The 21,076-nt window shown below is 39.9% G+C and overlaps 2 protein-coding genes across 3 annotated transcripts; both read right to left on the reverse strand.

The window, feature by feature from the left end:
* Positions 1 to 589: 589 nt before the first annotated feature.
* rad23b (RAD23 homolog B, nucleotide excision repair protein) lies at positions 590 to 9,456 on the reverse strand. Of its 2 annotated transcripts, none has more exons than XM_044012990.1 (10): positions 9,359 to 9,456; positions 7,499 to 7,580; positions 4,922 to 5,001; positions 4,504 to 4,718; positions 4,370 to 4,419; positions 3,292 to 3,419; positions 3,007 to 3,139; positions 2,358 to 2,485; positions 1,567 to 1,779; positions 590 to 1,344 (listed from the first exon to the last, which is right to left on the reverse strand). In XM_044012990.1, the coding sequence occupies exons 3-10, from the start codon at positions 4,931 to 4,933 to the stop codon at positions 1,231 to 1,233; spliced, it is 993 nt and encodes a 330-aa protein (XP_043868925.1). In that variant the 5' UTR covers positions 4,934 to 5,001; positions 7,499 to 7,580; positions 9,359 to 9,456; the 3' UTR covers positions 590 to 1,230. The 2 variants fall into 2 exon arrangements, with proteins under 2 accessions (XP_043868925.1, XP_043868924.1); XM_044012989.1 differs by lacking the exon at positions 9,359 to 9,456 and adding an exon at positions 8,553 to 8,767.
* A 1,801-nt stretch (positions 9,457 to 11,257) lies between these two features.
* Positions 11,258 to 20,206, reverse strand: LOC122758461 (acidic leucine-rich nuclear phosphoprotein 32 family member E-like). Its single transcript, XM_044012673.1, has 5 exons — positions 20,089 to 20,206; positions 19,044 to 19,267; positions 16,295 to 16,637; positions 15,385 to 15,523; positions 11,258 to 15,037 (listed from the first exon to the last, which is right to left on the reverse strand). The coding sequence occupies exons 1-5, from the start codon at positions 20,114 to 20,116 to the stop codon at positions 14,815 to 14,817; spliced, it is 957 nt and encodes a 318-aa protein (XP_043868608.1). The 5' UTR covers positions 20,117 to 20,206; the 3' UTR covers positions 11,258 to 14,814.
* Positions 20,207 to 21,076: the final 870 nt, after the last annotated feature.

Consider the following 21,076-nt stretch of genomic DNA (forward strand, 5'->3'; position numbering starts at 1 on the left):
AAACTTAAATATAGTTACTACTAATGGAGCGTCACAATTTACACATTATCACATATTGTGATATAACTGAAGTGATGTTTGGAGAAACTGAGTTGTTTTTTTTTGCTGTTCTAGACGATTACAGAAGTAAACACATGGTGAGGATAAGACTTTGGAGTCTAATCTTAGAAAATACTGTGGTCTATGTTGCCCCCTATAGGTTAACTCTGTTTTACACCCACTCAGATCTGGCTGACACTCATCTGTCCTTTAGGTCCTTGAAAAATAATTCAACTTACCAACAGTGCTGAGGTCACAAATATCAAAACATGAGAAATGGGTTGAATGTCACCAATTAAATGCATAACTAAAGCTTTGTTAGTTAACATACCTTTGCTGTACTGTGTTACAAGGTGAGACAAACAACAGTTTTTAATTCCTCTATGAATCTGGAGGTGACATTATAGTCTCTATGGAACCAGGAACATCATATAAAACAATAAAAATGACACTATACGCTCATTTAAAGTTGAATTATTCCTTAAAGCCATGCCACCTGCAGTATTGTGTGATTTCTCGTCACACTCAAACACGGCCAAACAAGCGCAGCTTTCATTTCTCATCAAAACTTTATTTTTTTTGTGTGATTTTCTGTAAAAATTGACAGTTGCTGTAGCTAATCCCCATCACATGTATGTATATACATGTTTAAATTAACCTTCATTTTAAACTGCAGTTCATAACACAGCTCCTGCCAATCATCCCGCTGATTCACATGCAGATTCAGGGTGATGGATAGAAAAACAAGGAATCAGTGCCATACATGCTTGTTATGCACAACTTTGATTTTCCGTTATTTCTCCACTTAAAAAATAGAATAAGAGTACATGAAAAGCCTTCAGAGTCTCTGACCTAACTTCACTTATGACATAATCCCTCCTTACAAACCATATTGATTATATAAAAAAAATATTTTAATTAACTTGTGTTAAAACAAAAAAGAAAATCAATAGCACACAGATTATTTCTGCTGTAAAGTTATTGTCGTTTAATTGTCCATTTTCAACCTGATCACACTTACAGGTTGTGATAATGATCCAGTGTTACCAAGGTAAGTCAATGTGGAAAGTGGTGAATAAAACCCTTTTTTCTTTGGAAATGTAAAAAGCTTGTTGTATACATGATATTGGTAAAAAAAAAATGTAGAGGAAGAAATAGGAAAAAACAAACTTCAAAAGAATGATGGTTCCTTCAATCGTCATCAAAGTTCTGCTGTAAAAGGAAATTTGCGGCCAAGTTCTCGTTCTTCTCACAAGCAAAGTAAGCTTGTATAACAAGCCCCTCTGGAAATCCTAAGGCTTTTAGCTGGAAATAGAGAAGAGTTGTGAATTATTACAAGACACACACTTGAATAATGAGCAAATGAACGGCGAGATGTTTCCAGCGTGAGAATAGATCACAAACACGTGATTCAGGCGACATCAGCAGCGTTTTGCTTCATATTCAAGCTCTTGCAGTTTCAACTGCACTGAAGTTTGGACTCATGGAGAAGATTAATGACAGTGTGTTGATGTTGTTGTTCCTCACCCTCTCGATGGCCTCCTTCTCCTGTGGTGTGACCTGGATATAGCTCATGTGGCCTCCACCAGGTGCATCACCTGATGTCCCTCCTCCTCCTCCTCCTCCTCCTCTTCCTCCGCCACCACTACCGCCGCCACCACTGCCACCAGTGCCGGCCACAGCCTCTGCATTGGGTTCATTGAGCATCTGGATGAACTGCTCTTGGTGGCTGCTTATCTCCTGCAGCAGTGAATGAGCAGTTTAAACATTAATTTGGACTCAAGAGAAAAAAAATTCAGTAATCCCTGGCCTTGATAATTCAGTAATGGAGAAATAGATTCCTTTGAATTCCTAGATTTAACCTGTAGCTTCATGTCTTCATGACATTACAGAAAATACATCCACACATTCTGCCCTTCTTTTATGATATAATAAAAAAAGAATCCGTAATAAGCATTCAGTATAATTGCATGTTACATGTTTGGTTTTCGAGATTCATTCCATGTAAAACTTTATGCTAACTTTATACTTTTTAAGTCCAAAAACACTGGTTTGTATGATTCCCATAACCTGATCACTGAACTCAAGTCTCACAAAAAATACAAATACTTTTTCATACTTTAAAAAGCACAGCCCCCTCAAAAGTACACCTCCTGACGAGTGAACGGAACATCATGTGAAAAACCATGTGAGTGACCAGTGCCTCCGCTGCTTCTCCAATCAGAACTGTGTGTTGCCCCGCCCCGCCCTCCCCAATAAACCCACACACCGCGATTGAGCATCACTCAAAGACGGGTCACGGCATGACGGCGCTTCACCTGCAGCAGCTCTGGGTTTTCCCTGCCGATCTCCTGCAGCAGCGTGGGCAGCAGGGCGGCGTTCTGCTGGATCAGCTGTCGCATCACGTGAAACTGAGGCTGATTTCGGAGGAAATTCAAGGGATTGCCTGAAAGATAGCGTACGAAGGGGCCGTTCACAAATCTGGCATGTTTTGCGGACACAAATGCATTCTTTTCAATGGAGATGACACATCAGACACTAGCACACAAATGAGAGACGCAAAATCTCAACTTTCTACGCGCACTTCAGCCCGAGGATCAGACTGATCCTCAGGGCAGCGATATAGGTCAAACTGGTCTTTGTCCACTCTGAAAAAAGCTTTGAACCTCAATCCTACGAACAAAACTCCTGATTTAGATGGTAAAGGATAGGATTAACCCAGACATGGTAAGTTTTTTTGTCTTTTTCCCCCCACACACACACAAAATAAGCAAAGCTGGTGCAATTTAATCCATTCATTAATTCAGTGAAGCTGCAGCAACACCTCTGTGTTTTTAAACGCTGCATGTGAGCAAAGACAGAAAGCGTTAGTCAGACACAACAAGATAATAAAGGATAATAACACAGACCCCAAACACTTTCTAACGAAGACAGCCGAGAGTATGCAAAACACTGAGAGCCACTTACCTCCGGCACTTGTTGAAGACCCAGTGTTGGCAGGGGCACTGCTGCCACCTGCAAGTGCAGCTGGAGCTCCACTCACTGGAGGCGCCACCGTTTCAGGACCTGTCAGGTGGCCCTGGTCTCTGCCTGGGATACCCTGTCAGGAAAGCCATTCAATACAGCAATTTAACAAATAGCTGTATTTAGATATAATAAATAAGAAAAGGATCACAGAATTCAGAACTACTTGGAATCCATCGTGTGATTAAAAGCGCATTTGTTACAGTCACCAGTAACAAATACACTTACAGTGAGCAGGTACTCCACAGCTCTGTCTGGGTTGTTGAAGCTCGCTCTCAAAGCTGCCACCACCTGCTCCCTCTCGTAGCCCATGAGCATCATCTCGTTCACCATGGCGTCGTATGAAGCACCTGTCACTACAGGAACAGGTACAACACTGCGATTAACCACACATTCTTCTTTAGAATGTTTCAGTATTGGGCATCATTTTTTATTTTTTTTTTTTCACAATAAAAACACTTGATTTGAATGTGCCACATGCAAGTATGAAATGAGTATGAAATAATTTATTATACAGAAATATAACAGAATTTCAATCTGTGACAGCATTTAAAAAAAAGAATATTAGTTAGTTGTGCATAACACAAAGAAGGGAATTTCGGGAACTGGCAAAATGATACCTTTCTCTACCAAGTTCCACAGAAATAAAACCACACACATTAAAATGAAAGATTCACATCAATGGCTATATGAGCTATAAGAATTAATAATTAGCACTAGGGCTGAACGATTGTGAAAAAATACCTATAACTGCGATTATTTCGACTGAAATTGCTAGTGCGGTATGATTCACCATATGAGAGGGAATGGTACTTTTTACATAATTATTCTCCTTTTCATTTGAATAACATATTTAAAACAATCACTGTGTGATATTTTGCAGACCTGCGAGAAACAAAGATGGTTTTTTTTCACTGTATAGTTCAGGATCTAAAATGGTAATTTTTCACACATTTTGTCTCTAACAAATATCACGCCTCCTGCAATTTGAAAATTGCAGGAGGCGTATTGCGATTTTGATAAAATTTGGATTAATTGCTCAGCACCTAAAGGATTTAGAAAGTCTGCAAAAGCACACACATCCAAATTAAATAATACTAGGCTGTGGTAGTCTGAAATAAGCAACTATATTTGCTTATTTCAGACAATGTGACTATGAGGAACTGTGGGATTATGTTTTGCACGAGAAGACTGTTTATTAAAGAAACATATAAAATGAAAACCTGAACTGTAAAAGAAACACAAATAAAAAGATAAAAGGTGTTGACAGAACATACAAATTGTTTGTTGACACATGCACTCCTACCTAGGTTTGAAACTGCCTCATCAATGAGGTTTGTTGACGCCTCGGAGCTTCTGCAAGAGAAAACAGACCTGGGGTGAAGCTTGATTCACTCAAAGACACACTGATAAGAGACAAACAGTTCCACAAATCTTTACCGAACTGGCGAGGAGGTCGTCTCAGCAGTTGAAGACTGAGTCGCCTCTGGTTTGTCGTCTTTAGTGGAACATTCTGTTTTGGTTTCTGAACTAGACGATGAGGCGGGAGGAGCTGGAGGAGCAGGAGCAGCTGGAGGAAGTGGAGAAGCTGCAGCACTGGGAGCTGCAGCTGCAGGGGAAGGTGAAGGCTGCGAGGCGGCTGCGGCCGTTTTGGGCTGTAAGACAATTTTACTCTACAATGTTACTTTAAAAATCATTAAAGTGAGCATTTGCTGATAAAACCAGTCATTTAAATACAGATTATTTGCTGTAATTTACTGTAGGTTGTCTTTATACATAAAAAAAACAGACACAATTAAGTGGATCATCATGGACAGGGAAGGTTACAACGTTTTCTATATTTAGTTCATTTTCAAACCTTTGTCACCATGACGACCACAAAGTTCTTCTCATCGATTTTGTACTCTTTGAGGGCTGAGTCATCGTTGAGGATTTTACCTGAGAGGAAACGGAAAGCGAGAGTCACAAAGCTGTAGGCTTGACCTGCCGTGAACTCTAGAACAACAGGCAGCATATGTTACAAAGGATAGTATCATATCATGTCACTGAGAAGATGTTTGAGCTGATAAGTTGTCTGCTTTTGTCAGAATATCTACTTCTTTTTTTGTTCTACTGCACAGGTGGGGAACGTATGGCCTCGGGGCCACTATACAGTACAGCGTGAAATGGAGTTAGATCCTGCGAGACGATTCATAAATACAAAAGAAGAAGAAACTGAAGCACAATAAGAATAATCAAAGCCCTTTTTTTTCTGAAATAAAAAAAAGTAGGCTAATGCCGTTTTTTAGATCCACATGTCCAACGAGCAGCTTTCAGAGGACCACATTCTAACACAGACAGTGTTATGAAGGTTAAATTTGTAGGATGCTGTGATATTCAGAAGGAGACTTTGTGTCGCCACTGCTCCTCCTCACATTTCCTGAATTCAGAACTTTTCTACAGAAGCTTTAATATTGGTTAGATCCTAAATATTACCAAAAAAGCACTACCACAGCAACCCTGATGTACATCATAAAAAGAAATGAATGTCAGTTAAAACTCTATGTACCTATACAAGTAGTTATCTCTCCTGTATATAGCTCGCTCTTATTTATGTAAATAATGCACATTTTTAAACGTTTCGTGGGCAAATATTTTTAAATAATGAAAATCGACATGTATAACTGTGCGTATAAAATGTTCTCACTGTGATTTATTGCATTAAAACACTGTCATTTTTATGATACGGTTACCTGCTCCACAAAACAGATCACAAACGACATCTTCACCAGGTGAACATTTGCCTGACAATGCAACAGCTATTACTGATGTGACAACAGATCCTTAATTAAAGAATTGTAAGGATTTGGTGTCTATTACAACATACGTCTGAGATGAGATGATTGAGGTAAGAAGGGAGTTTAGCAACTTATGTGGAAATGAAGGTGACTTAAAATCTCAGCATCTGATCCAACTGTCAACGAGAAATAGCCCCATGCTATGAGTCAGACAACAACTAATTAGTTTACTAAAATGTAATCAAATCATCTTTGTTGTAATCCCGAAAAACGTGTTTATTTCAGTTGTGAAACAAATAAACAAAAAAGCATATGGTAATTTTGTTTTTGTAACGTGAAGAGAAACAACAGGAAGAGGATCCATTTGTCAGCCGTCGACAAACTGCTCCATTAAAACCCTGGAAATGCACAGTGTGAGTGCAGGAGCTATGTGATAACAGACCCACAAATGCAATAAACGACAGCTTTCAAATCGAGTTGAAATGTATTCAAATTTCAGAAACATTTGACTAATAGTAATGAAGGGGCCAGATATAAGAAGCAAAAGCAACAAAAGCTGGTACACACTTCATTAGTGAGATATTACATATCATTTTAAATGTCTCTGTTTGTTGCATGTACTTCATGTTTTGAAATATTTGAAAAGGTGTGAGTCAGGGAACCCATTTTGTCAGGTCCTAATTTTCACTTTTACTGGGATCACTGCCATATCGCAATATCCCTGTCCTGCCAATTATCTGAAGCCTGGACTCAACTTTTATTCATCCATTGTCCATCACTTTATCCTCCACATTAAGGCCACGGGAGAGCTGGAGCCAATCCTAGCTAACAAAGGGCAAAAGGGCAAAAGGGCGGGGCACACCCTGGGCATGACGCCAGTCCATAGAAAACCATTCACTCTCACATTCTCAGTTTAGAGTGTCCAATTAACCTCTACATGTTTTTGGACTCCATTCCACCGCGTGGCTCCTCGAGTCAACTTTTGATTCAGTATTTGGGTACACATGGGCATTCATAGTGCCATCTGTAAATGTCACCTTCACACACATCAATAAAGTTGTCTGTAAAAAGTGAGGAATAAATCCAGTGTCTGTAGCCTTCACAACACTCAAATAAATAGGATCAATCCTTTAGTTTGAATCAAGTGGACTGATCCTGTGGTGTACACGTCACACTACAGTTCATTATACTAATGCGGAGTGTTTTTACAGTTGATTTAGAGTTTTGTGATTTTGTCACTTTGCCTTTTGAGGTCTTTCTGATGTGAGAGCAGACAGGAGGTGGTGAGATGTATCAGTTGCATTGTTTGCAGTGTAACCTGCAATTGCAACCTTTTACAGACTCCTGCTAACACCAGATTTTTCCCCCAGACAACTTTATTTGTTGATGGCTTTCCGGAAGTGACATTTTTAACAAATAACATAAACATTTCGGAAGCAAATAGTGGATTCAAGCCATTACCAATCGAGTTAATCATTTAAGTCGTTTATCAAAGGGAAAAAATCCTTGACCTGCTTCAGATTTTTTATTGATTTGCTGCTTTTCTTTGTCTTGAAGTGTCTTTTATTGCTTTTTACTATTTGTGCAACTACTGGTCAGACAGAGACAATCATAGGTGACTGCAGCCCAAGTGAGAACAATCAAAAACAGTGACATACCAGCATATATGAGCTTTAGTCCAGCAACTGAAAAAATGTCCTTTCCCTTCTCCTGTTCAATCCTCTCTTTTAGAGTCTTCACCTGTGAGGGGAAAAAAAAACCTTTTACCTGCCATGAAACCTTTCTAGTCTTGGTTATATAACATTTTTTACTAGCACAAGTTAGAAAATAAAAGTACAAAGTGTGAACAAGGTTAACTACCAAAGAGCATCATAAAAAAAGCAGACAAAATACTTACAGCTCCTGATTCAAACCAATCCAGTCTAACTTGTGTAATATACAACACTTACAATTACCAAAAAAGACACTGACTCCATAATACAAACTGACAGTAAGACTAAGTTTTAAGACTAAATCTAACTTCATAAAATGTTATTTACGTGTTAAAGTCACTATAAAAGCCTCGTTGAAGTTTTATTAAAAGGTACAGGGTCCATCAGGTCTCAGTTATTGACGTTTTGAGTAACATTTTAACATATATAACATATTTAATCACTATCTCGGAAACAAGTTAAGCTTGACCTACTAGATTAAATGACATTAATGTAATGCTAATATGGTGCTAATTGTTGTAAGAAAATGAATGATAATAATTGGTAACTTCTTGTTTCACAATCATTATTTACTTATAAAGAGTTTAAGGGAGGGAATTAGCAATAGTTTCCGGCACTTTGCTCCAAAGAAAAATTCCCCTGTAGGGACAACAAAATAGATTTTTTTTTGGTACATGCTACAGCTAATGTTAGGTCAATTTGTTATGTTTTCACCCCATATGGAACCAGAGAAGGGCTATGGCTACATGCTGACATACAAACTACTTTCTTATACAAATATATACATAAATTTTTAATAAGTCGTTATTTTACGGAATTCCGCGTCACAAATAAACCACACCAACTGGATAGAACAGATAGTTCATGTTGAATAAATAAGTGTCCTCTGCACAGGCTTATCTGCTGATAGTGAAACGGTAAAAAACTGAAGGACTCGGTTCCAGGACATAACCCACTCCCACTCCACCCCCTTCCACAGATGCATGCTCTCAACTCTTACCGTCTCCTCTTCATCGATCTCGACTTTGAACGTCTGCTGTTGCAAGGTTTTCAGAGTTATCAACATTTTGACGACCTGTGTTTGATTCCCGCGCCTGGTTTTAACGATAAGGGTGAAACTTGCAAGAGTCTTAGCTGTTTTTGTTGGCTCATTACAAACTGTCAGCCGCCATGTCTTCCTCCCTTCTCTTCTTCTATGTCAGTCAGTCAATCTACAGCGCCCCTGCTGGTTAAGTTTAGCATTACAGCGACGTTTGAATTCAGTTCATCCATCCATCTCAATTCAATTCACTAGGGAGAAATTATAGTATGTTCATGATGCAATTTAATAAAAATGCTCGACTTCTATCATTATTATTATTGTTATTATTATTATCTTTATTACTTACAGTGATTTATCATATTTTATTATGAGTTAATTATTATATTATCAGTTAATTTTTCATTCTGTTCTTTTCCAACTCCACTGTAGTTGGAATAAAATAATCATAAAATATAGCATGTGATGTTTTTACAGCCCCTCAGTCAGTCAGTGTGCCTCATGTAACATATTAACAGACACAGGATTTAACAGTGAACAATGGTGTTAATTTACTCCACTGGGATGGAGGTACAAATATAGCCTGATCTACACACTCTTCCTAACCCACTCAGGAACACACACACTACTCTGCCCTCAAGCAGACTCCAGTTCAGCTGAAGACGCGGCTGAGCAACAACTCATCCATGCAGGCAAGTAGCTTCAGTGTTGGCGTTAGTACAAACCCTTGAGTCTCACATCTTGATGCTGCCATGTCTGTTACTCACTGTCTTTCCTAGTCCTTCTGCCTCTCTTCATTACTCCTCCCAGTCTCTGTAGTACAATAAGAGCAGTGCACTTGTCTGCTGTGGCCTGAACACAATCTCACCACACACTCCTTATGTCGCTCTACTCAGCAGCAGCAGCAGCAGCAGCAGTGTCCTCCTTTCCCCCTATCCTCACTGTGGCTGTGCCTCTTGCTCCTGTCTCCAGGGGTCGTCAGTCTGCCATCGGCCCCCACTGAAGTGCTGAGCCTCAGAGATTTTGCAGACTGATCTCTAGTGACTTGGAGATATTTTTAAGTGGTGATGTTAGACATGTGGAATAAAAACTTAGCCCCTTCTCAAATTGGCAGGAGAAATGCAGAAGGCATCTGTGAAACTGGGACTTTCATCAAGAAGACAAGGTAGAAGACTAGTGCTGGTTGGTCTTATGATACAGCTGGAAAGGCAAGAGCTTCTGCATGTACAGTATAAAAGAGACACACAGACACTCATACACTCATAACTGCCATTTGCAGGGGTTTGTGGTTCTGGTCAGCTGAACGTTTGCAGGGTGCAGATGGAAGGGTGTAACGTAGAGTTAAGCCACTGAGATGCCTTCTCAGCCCAGAGCTATTTCCTGTGGACAAGCTGCTCGCTTCTATTGGCTGTTCCAAGGTCTCTGGGGACGTGTTGCAAAGAAAACTGTCATTGGGAAATGGAAACGTTGCACAAAAGACAGAATTTATAACCATGAGTGACGGAATCAATGTTTCCACTGTACAAATCAACAGCAAATGTTTCTTATACCTTTTTCTGTATGAGAATCCTCAGCCATACACACAAACATGCACTGGTGCTGCAACACTAGTGATGCCTTAATGCAGAGGTGTCAAACTGACGGCCCCTGGGCCACATGAAGCCCCCCATTCAATTAAATGCAGCCCAACACTTAATATCATGTTATAATGAAAACATTATAAACCGCCAACTTTCTGCCAGCAAGGTAATAGAATATAGACAGAATATAATACATACATACTTTTAATATTACATTTATATAAGCTTGTTTAGTGTTTTCATTACAGGGGTCCATTTTATTATTTACTTAACTTTATATTTATTTCTGTCTGTTTCTGATACCAATAGATTTATTTTGTAAAATAATGTTTTTTATTATTATTATTGAAGTATATATGCTTCCATTTCAAAACAAGTGCTTTTACTTTGATATTATGTGAAGTATCATCATGAATATTTTCATGAATAATACAATGTTTTCCACACCTTTTATTGATTTAAAAACAACATTGCGACTCAATTCACAATATACATAGTGCTACATTGGTAGATAATAAAACATTTCTATTTTGGCTGTCATTTCTGTAACACCTGATGTTATTTTTAAATAGATAGACCACTGGTCTTCACTCTCACTGAGCAAAGCATCCAGAGCTTGTTGCTATAATCTGCTGAATCATGGATTATTTTTGCAGAAACTGACTGTGGTGAGAAACTAACAGGCTCCCTCCTCTGACTCAGACGTGTACTGCAGATATAAGTAAATCTTATGTAAATGGCTGGTTACAAAAAATACATGATTAAATAAAAATCTGCAGCCCATCTTTTTGCGTCTCACCTCAATCTCTGGTAATTAATACTTTCACATTTGCCTCATTCTCCTTTTGCTCTTCAGGAAACCTGCTTACAAGAGATTTTTTTTTTTTATGAACATCTGTGCCGATATGCATAATTAACTGATTTAGAGGGCTGTGGGAGCTAAATATTCCACAAGCTCAGAATATTAGCTATTTAGAAAATGTATTTATATTATAAAATATCATATTTCTGATCATAGCGACTCAGTCTCAGGGTAAATCGAGGAAAACATATCATATTACGTCTGATGAGAAAGGAGGAACACACTGACCATTATCTGATAACTTTATTATCAAGTTAAAAAAAGACAATGAATTACAATATTTACAGAATATCCAGAGATAAATGGAATAAAATTGTAAACAATCATTCTAGGCAACATCACAACCCACCATCAGGTAATCAGATTTGTATAGGAAGAAAGGCAAGAAGGAGAGATTCTAGTGTCAAACTATGGAGACAACAGTCCGAAAAGAGAAATGCTTCGGAAAAAAAACTAAACATATATACAAGTATCCAGTGTGTTCTCAACAGGGGTTTAACTTTGGGTAAACTCGGGGGGTCTTACAGTCTTCAGACTGCACACAGTGAGGGGATTCATAGTCATTCTCTATTAAAATGATCACAGAACAACAGACAATTTTGGGTTGACAGCTTCATTACCCAGATTGTACCATTTATATCATCTGGTTTACAACGGGCTTTCAAGATGCCTCACAAAGCTTATTACTACGACAATGGTTTAACTTCAAAAAAGCTACAAGCTGGTCCGGTAAAACAGAGAAAAGAAAAGGGCTTTGATATTGAGCACCAACTGGACTAAGACAGTCCCGCTGTTTGGGGTAAAAGAGACTGGAGTGTTAAGGTTCTGCATTAGACAAGAACATGCTAGATTTCATACGGATCTACAGGTCGACTGTCAACTCAGATAGTGGTCAAGCCCAGAAAACAAAAAACAAATAAAAACAAGCAGTTTAAGACAATGCTCCTAACGGAGCACATTTTTTTTCTCCTCTCCTTCTTTGCCATGTTTCTCTTTTAAAAATAAAAGCCCTGGCTATTACTCTTTACTCGGAAACTGCATCATTTTCCCTTCATGGGATTAAATATTGTACAACCACACTGCACCTCCTATCTTCTCTTTTCTATTACAGTACAAAAGAGTTGTTTTTTTTTCCACTGTAACCAGACTTTGTACAACAGTATAATATTGTTGGAATGGGGGATTTAAAAGTCCCTAAGGGTTAATTCATATCATCTTCAGATTTCTTTTTTTCTCTCTCATTTTTTTTTTTTAAAGTAATAACACCTAACGGAAAAAAAAGGTTAAATTATTGTTTCTGAAACACCACAATTCAAACACTTAATGAGTAGATTTGTTTTTCTATACATGGCTGCAGACATGTAGATTACCTGGGCTACACACATAGAATTCTACTCCTAAAATCCTATGGCCCAGACCCAGATTTTTTCCATTACCATTAAAGGTTCAATGCTTGGGAAAGACAATCACAGCAGGAAGTACAGCAGGCTTGGTAAATATTTTGGTACCAAGAACACAATTAGACGAACCGTGTTCCTCTATAAATTTCTATCAGTCCTTAAATTTCAGACTGTTCATCGTAGCTTGTTTTTAGTTTTTTTGGAATCGGATATAAATTTGACTTAATTGCTCTTCACTTCTAATAAGGCTTTAGGGCATTCAAGCAGCAAATTCCAGCAAATACAATCTCTGTCTATTGTCAATATCAACACTAAAAGACGACTACGCCTAAAAAGAAGCTCACTAACGCAGGCTATGACAGCTGTGCCAACACAGGGTGGAAATTTAAAGGGGTTCACGTTGGGGGGGGCGGGGCGGGGCGGGGGGATTTGACACAAGTTTGAAAATCCAAATATGGACCATGTGATAGAACCTGAACGAGACAGTCACGCAAACACAGCAGAGCCGTTTCACCATCTTTACGGACCTCTCTGCTCTGCTCAGGGTTGACACGGAGCCATATTTGACTGTTACCATGAAGTCAGAGGTAATTGATCTGACCTTAATTAAAACAATGACTCCCAAATTTGCCACTAAGGCACACATTAGGAGAAGTGAAAACAGCTGCTGTTGAGGCCATGCATTCCCGTGGGAAACCTGGCGTAGGGGGTGTTTCTTTTTCTCCGAGTTGCTTCTAACGGTTTTCTGTGAGTAATTAAAACCATAATGTGGCCGTTAGAGGGACTGCATTTTAAGGCACTTGCACGCTGGCTTCAGCACTCACACATGGCGGATTGACACGGTGTTCAAAGTGCAGTCAGTAAAAATCCAGTAAACCAGATCACACCCACTGACTCGGACCGCACGGGTCACCGTCTGTTATTAGAAGTTCATGTGGACAGAGCTGGATTCTGACGCGTCTAATCACGTACAGTATTTTTGGACTGAAAAGCCGAGTGTATCAAGTGGTCGTAGCGCCGATACTTTTGAGAAAAACCTGTGTTTGTGTTGCAGGATACCACTCGATTCTTTCCATGTTATGTGTTTGTTCTAATTGTACTTGTGCGAGGGTCCACATCAGTCTGACTCGTACATTTTGGGGGCTGTGCGCTAACGTAGACCTCAGCAGACTTAAAGGAACACTTCACCGATTTGCATTTAGCTTTGTATTATGAGAATAGGTTTAGTATTTTTGAAAAATTGTGCTTCCCAACCTCAGTTTCCCCTGAGTTGAGAAATATCTTCATTCTTTTCTTTGTTACGTGCCCACCAGTGACACGTTCTGTTAGCATAACTGTTAGCAAAGACGGCGGACACTGTTTACATTCTGGGAATGAGGTCCCGTCTAAAAAGTGCGGAATTAGCATTGTAGTTTCAAGCCTCGGACCAAGTGTCACTGGTGGGCACGTAACAAAGAAAAGAATGATATATGATATTGCTCGACTCAGGGGGAAGCACAATTTCTCAAGTTTTCCTTTAATGCATGTGGTCACTAAGAATTTGACTTTCATACGGGTCACAACAGACTTCACCACAAACGACATGTTACTGGGGGAAAGGACGCTTTAAGTATCACCGTTGTTTCCACGGTTTGTTTATCAGTGAAATTATTAGGCAATTAAAAAAAAAATCAAAATATGGAGGGCGCCACAGGCTGAAGGCTTATACGTAGTATAATATTAATAAGGGGCCTAAAGTATAGCAATTTGCTACAAACATTCGGGGGGAACTGTCAGTATTTCTACGAATGATTTTTGCTAATCTAAATAAGGTGCGACTCTTCCTAAAGGAATACTTCTACACAGTTAACACACGGCTAAGATGTCAAAACGTCTCCGATTTCAACAAGAAACAATAAAAGACAGCGGGCCATGCTTGTAAATGCTTTCATATCGTGTTTGTTTCCTCTGCGGTAATTTACAGTAACCCTGTTTTTTTGGACGAGCAGGGGGGAGGTGTAAAAGGTGCTTTCCATAATAAAATGCTTCAATTTAGTTTGGGACAAAATCCGTTTATAAATAGCTTAAGATTTCATCTAGGTGGGATCTTTCACGGTAGATTTGACCACAATGTCAGATATAAAGAGTTCTGTTCACTATTGGTTACCAATATATTAAGATCTGTCCTATGGGACCGCTCATTTAAAGAGCTCAGCCATTTTATGCAGCACAACCTAATACTTACATATGAAACATCTAAAATCTAATAATGTTCCAAATAAAAAGTCACCTTTTTTTTTCTTTTTTTTTCCATTTCCTTCGCATTTTCCTTCCATCTCAAACAGCCAGCTCAGTGCTTAATTCATTTGTCGAGAACAGCGTCCCAAGAGGCCACAATCTGTTCAACCAAACTGTTGATCCTTTTTGGTGTCAAGCATATCTTTGTCCTCCACGTGCTGGTTTGGACCTCCTGGTGTCAGATCAGCAGCAGGGTCGCCCTGCTCTTGGCTGTTGCCGGACAGATCCAGTCCAGTGTCCGTCAAGACAGAGGAGCCAGTGGAAGATGAAGCTGAAGCGTCCATTGCTGAAGTGGAGCTGGTGTCCATCCGACCGCTGTTAACCGTCCTGAAAAGACAGGCAGAGGGGGCAGAACTGTAAATACACACGGCAGTACAGTACATGCAGCCTGTCTAAGACAGCAAAGGAAGTCAAATATGCACTGTGTTGTATTTACAGTTCAATACTCAGTTTCTTCCTTGTTCCAGTTATTCGTTTGCAGAATTAATATAAGAATGTATGCAGAAATGACCCGAAGATGGTGCTGGATGAAAAGTCAGGGGATCAAAGTTATTATATTTCATCCTCAGGGGGAACAAGACAGGCCTGTGCCAAATTTAATCCAACAAACACCTTACACCCAAAGAGAGAGAGTGAGAGCAGAGATAAGACAAGAAAAGGGAAAGAATACTAACATGCCATGTCGAAGAACATGCCGTTCCCACTCGAGGCTGTTGGTGAAGCAGCGGCCGCAGAACTCGCAGGGAAGACGCTTCTCTGCACCGCTTGGCCCTGAACTGCCAGTGCTGCTGCTGGTGGGAGATGCAAGGACCTCTGGGAAACAGAGGTCTAATCAATGGTTAGTCTAGAAGCCCGAGACGCTTATGTACATTTCTTAACTATTAAAACAATATTTAATTCAAGGGCCGTTCACACGCAGCATCAATAAATGAGTGGAAGAAGTGACGAGTGAGTGTTTTTTAAACCAAGGCTCTGTCGCGTCTGTCGTTACCAAGCGACCAAAACCTGGGAGCTGACGAGATGAATGAATTTAGCTAAGAAAAAAAGATCCATACTTTGCTGCGTCATGTGTGTGACAAAAAGACGCACATACAGCCCATGTGACTTTTTCCTGTTACTTGTCTCCAACAGCCTTTTCTTGTATTTCAGAATAATTACATGATGAGTAAATTCAATTATTAAATGCTTAATATAATAATGTGAATGTTGGTTCTTTGTAGATTAGTATTTTGTTTAAGGGGCTCACAGATTATAGGCTAAAATAATCTCAATTCACAATAACAACATGATTGTCTATTTTGAGAGATGAAAACCTGAGCAAATAGTCATTTAGCTTAAAAAACAAAAAAGACACGGTCGAGGTTTTTCCGCACAGATACACATTTACAGTTTTAATCCCAGTAATATTTCTTTCTTTATTTTTTTTCTGTATAAATCAAACTGATGTCAACACGTTTACATTCTCCTGTGGCAGCATTTCAAGTTTAGTTTACACATCCCACTTTCATATGACTTTATGAGAGGATAATAAATAAAAGGTACAAAATAGAACAGTATTTCATGATCCTGATCATTTGTATTTACCTTGTTGGCCAGCCCTCTCTTCATCCATCTCCTTAACCTCCTCCACCTCTTCCTCTGCTTCTTCTTCATCCTCCTCCTCCTCTTTGATGTTGTCCTCTCTCTCTTCATAATCCATATCTCGCCGGTCATCCACTGTGTTTTCCAACATCTCCATTCCCTCGTAGTCGTCGTCTTCATCAATGTCCTCCTCCTCCTCCTCCTCCTCGTCTGCGGCATCTTTTTCATCGACCATCATCTGCATCATCTCCCTCTCCTCTTCCTCCTCTGCGCTGCTCCCTCGTTCCTTAATCATTTCCAGCTGGTCCAGGTTGACCCGGCCCATCAGCTCAAAGTTACGTAGAACCTGTTCACAAACAGGAGGTAAAGTATGAGTTGAACATATAGCGATGGGATTTTGACACAGACACAAGGACACAACACAACTGATTCCTCTTATTGTTATTTTTACTGTTCTATTTTCTTTAGTGTAAGTGTTCTGCAAGGCACTATAGAGATGTGATGTGTTATTATTGAGTGTCTCGTTATATAGACAATTATGACAAGACATTGGAACAAATAATGAATCTTGTGTTAGTCCTATTTTTGAAAGACGACTTAAAACTTGTCTTTTTACTTCAACACGCTGCTTTTTATTCCACCCTGTGTTGTGTTTCATTTGCATTTTTTGTTTATTTCAAAGTTAAAACACGGCTTTTTGACTTCAGATTTTTCATTCCATCCTGTGTTGTGTTTGATTGTTGCATTTGCTTTTTAAATTTGTATTTTACGTTTATTGTGAAACCCTTGGAGCTGCAATCCTTGTATGAAAGGCGCCATACAAATAAAGTGTATTATCATTTCTATCACTATTAGTCCGACTACCTTTTAAAATGCATGTGAACACGTGAATCCGACTGCAATTGTGCTAAGCTGAATTTCTCAGATAAGGACGATGGAGAGTGGAGAGAAGTTGCAACTGCAGGTCTACGTTCAGTCGCACCAGACTTCAAACTGAAACACACTGGAATCATGGAGGAAGCTGTACGTGGTTAAACGAGACAACAGCAGTGAAAAAACGGCAACATCTCGGACGGGAAACAAGGAGACAGACAGATGGATGGCAGGAAGGCTCGGAACTAGGAACCGCCTTATACCAACAAGGTGAAAGGTCCTTTAGTGCAGCACTGTGGACACACTTCATTCAATGAATTGACTGGTGCTTGTATACCGGGACAAGGACAATGGTCCAACTGAACGCTATAGAGTGCTTGGAAACGTTCAAACCGACTCCGAGTTACACTCTTCTCCCTAACTCCCTAAAGAACCAGAACCATGGTCCTGTGCTCCACATCTCAGCACGTGGCCCTCTGGCCCTCCTGCAGGGAAAGCCTTTAAAACGACAGATACCCTCACGACCAGGTAGAAGAGTGTTTCCGTGGATCACAGCATCCCAATGGCCAGAAAAGAAGAGGAATTCACTGCCTGCTGCGGAGTTAAGAGTCCAAACTCTGTGGGCAAGAGCGCTGCAGAGTGATTGCTGTGTGTGTGTAGAGGATGATGAATGATTCAGAGCTTATAAATTATGGCTTGCCATCTTGAAGGTAGCGGTCACACTCAAGGCCGATTAGAAATATCTACAGGCTGTTGTCTACGATTTTGTGACCTTCATCCACGGAACATGTCCGCACTTCTTCACAAAACGGTAACATCGTTTGTCTCAAGTCTGTGCTGACCGCAGAGTGCACCGCTCAACATTAGAAAAAGCTTCTCTTTTTGAGATTACACATTTGGGGATATTGAGCCACCTACTCATCTCACTATTTCTTTTGTATTCGCAACATTTCCCTCACGTGTGTTTTTTTTCCTTGCATGTCCAGGTGCAGGTCAGAGGTCAAGGTTGGATTTATTAGCTCGTGTCTTAAAGACGGAAAAAGAAATTTAATAAAAAGACAAGCGGGAACAGAGGCGCTTGTGGGTCAAATTCAATCCATCATGAACTTAATGTGATTGGAATCCTCTAATGAGTTCTCATCCAATAAAGTTTTATTACACGTGCTTAAAAAAAATACCACATGTACATGTAAGCGTTTGCCGTGATGGAATCATTAACAGCATTTTTTTTTTTACCCTGCCTAATTTCAAGGTGGACTGATTTGGATTTTAATGAGAATCCGCTGCAGGAAGTGTTCACTTCACTGGCCGATGCTTATTATTTACATTTAACTAATGTTAACGGTTATGCGCCTCTTAGGACCCTTTAAATAGTCTACGCGGATAATTATATTTAATTTTTGTAGCGGGATCAGTTTCACACATGTGAGTATGAACGAAAGACAACTGCCGGCACTTAGCGAGTGAAATAACCAAGCTATTGTGCGGTTGCGGCACAAACGTAACACAAAGAATTGATCTTATTGGAGATTGCTCTGTTGTACTTTCCCTCTGTCTGTGTTTCCCTTTTCTTACCCACTGGAAGGAATCATTTCAAACGTGATTTTCACGTTTTGTAGCTGCTGCATTCATATACGTCATCAGAAAAGAATCAGAAAAAGTAAATGTTAAAATGTAAAACGTTACAATACAATATAGACAATTGACTGTAGTTTTTAAAATACAAGAGTGTGTGAACTTGTGCTGAAACGTTCGCCGCTGCGATGGCCCTATTCTCCCCATTTCTGCCGGGGAAACCATTTGCCCATGAGGTTTATCAAAACTAGTCATGGAAAAAAAAAACTTCAAGTGCATCATTCACGTCTGGAATCCAGCTGACCTTGTGCTCAAGGCGGAGATGCTCCTCCAGCTGACTCCGTCGACTGCTGTCGTAGTAGCAGAGCTGGCACTGGTAAGGCTTGATCTCGGCGTGCTTCTGCAGGTGCAGCTGCAGGGCCTGGTCACTGGAGCACGTGAAGGTGCATTTGTGGCAGCGAAACACCAGGCCCTGAAGGTGGCGCGACAGCTTAGAGCGGCTGACCTCCAGCGGAGCCACTCGCTCCTCTGATGGAGGAAGAAGAAGAGGGGGGGGGAGAGAGAGAGAGAGAGAGAGAGAGAGAGAGAGAGAGAGAGAGAGAGAGATGCTGATTATAAGGATGGAGGAAGGTATCAAATGACATTTGCCTCTCTCTCTCACACACACACACAGACTACCAAAAGTCATCTCAGTCATTTTGCCAGTTTTGTCATTTTCTCAGTTTCAACACAAACACCTCATAACAACTTATGACAAATTAAAAATGGAATGACATAAGAGTAAACTTTTTCCCATATACAGTAAACTACTCTTCTCCATTTGTGTATATAACCATTTGTCACTTGTGTTATTATTATATTCCTATTTTCTTTTATAATTCAATATGAGACGCTCATTGCTGTTGTTTGATGGATGAGGGCCTAAAGCAGTCAACCAGACGTCATCATTTAAAACAAAACAATGATTACCTGCTTTTCCCTTAAGGTTTGCAGAAAAGGAATGTTTCAGTGTCTGAATTATAGTAACAGAGAATGTAGTCAAGTGAAAAAAATGTGGTTTACGGTATGAATATATATATATATATATATATATACATATGTGTATATATATACATTTATATATGTATATATACATATATATATAGACATATACATTTATATATATACTCCTATACATATATATATATATACCTATATATATATATAGCATATATATATATATATATATATATATATATAAAAAAAAGTAAAAGTTAAGTTGCTTATGAGAAAGTATGTCGAAATGTGAGAAATGTGGGTGTTTTGCCACAGTGAGGACACCAGAAAGAGCAGAGAAGTCTACCACGTACCTTTGTGCAGGACAATGTGGTCGATCATATTGCTCTTGTGTTTGGTGTGGTAGAGGCAGAGAGGGCAGCGCAGGTCTTTGGGCAGCTCCTCCTGAACACCGTTGCTGTGTCCAGCTTCCACGTGTATGGTGAAGTTGTTCCTGAGACAGACGCACGGACAGAACACGCTCCAGCATCACTTTTTTTTTCAGAGAGAGCACAAAAACTGGGATGTTTCTGGACACTCGGTGTGGGTGTGCGTTTCTCTTACTTGTAGCAGGTGAAAAAGGAGCAGTCCTTGCACTTGAAGAGTTTCTTGCCACCGTGGCGGTCCCTGTAGTGGCGGCGAAGGCTCTGCATGTAGCCAGAGCTAAACTCACAGAACTCGCACGTGAGGATGCCGTCTGGACGATTGTCAGCCACCGGTGTTGAGATAGAGGACATTTGACTGCGGGAGGCCAGCTGGTAGTGACTAAGCTGCTGACGAACATCAGGCGGCTCCAGGTATGATGGATCTGAGGGAGGGACAGTGGTGTGGGTACATGTGGACACTGTGAACAAGAATTACAGAACATTTGAGCAGCAGCTGCTGTATAGTGTATCTGTACAGTGCACCCTCTCCACTACAATGATCATTTTCAACTACGGAACATCATTTAAGATTAAATGGCCTTATAACACCTTCCAATTGCTTATTTTTCGCATCGCAGATGACTACATTTGAATTTACATATCTGACACAAACAAGCAACTCCACACATTTAAGAAGCTTTAAGGACTTTGTTGTGAATTTGTTAGGTTTTGTGTTTGCAGTGCGACAAAAGGACATCTCCCCCCAATCAACCTTTCCATGGTCCCATTTTAAATGTAATGGAAAGAAGAAAATGCGATGATTAGAGAATGAAAAGAGGTTTGTTGTTTGACAGAGCAGGAGAAGTCTTCCTTCTCCTTAAGTGCCCTGCATATTTAGCATCAGGTGACTACGATGGCATTCTGAGACCAGAAAGAT

This window comes from Solea senegalensis, linkage group LG21, assembly GCF_019176455.1.
Source record: "Solea senegalensis isolate Sse05_10M linkage group LG21, IFAPA_SoseM_1, whole genome shotgun sequence".
Classification (NCBI taxonomy): Eukaryota; Metazoa; Chordata; class Actinopteri; order Pleuronectiformes; family Soleidae; genus Solea; species Solea senegalensis.

Bases quoted from the DNA above. Each gene is read 5' to 3' on its own strand.
- rad23b (XM_044012989.1), bottom strand. From the start codon at position 8,618: ATGTTGATAACTCTGAAAACCTTGCAACAGCAGACGTTCAAAGTCGAG. The intron at 3,140-3,291 runs GTAAGTGTATTT...CTTTCCTGACAG, and splicing joins CTGTGGAGTACCTGCTCACT to GGTATCCCAGGCAGAGACCA. The intron at 2,486-3,006 runs GTAAGTGGCTCT...GCTATCTTTCAG, and splicing joins GTCTTCAACAAGTGCCGGAG to GCAATCCCTTGAATTTCCTC.
- LOC122758461 (XM_044012673.1), bottom strand. From the start codon at position 20,116: ATGATCGACCACATTGTCCTGCACAAAG. The intron at 15,524-16,294 runs GTAAATACAAAT...TCTGTTTCCCAG, and splicing joins AGAGAGGGCTGGCCAACAAG to AGGTCCTTGCATCTCCCACC. The intron at 15,038-15,384 runs GTTAGTATTCTT...CTGTCTTTTCAG, and splicing joins CATGTTCTTCGACATGGCAT to GACGGTTAACAGCGGTCGGA.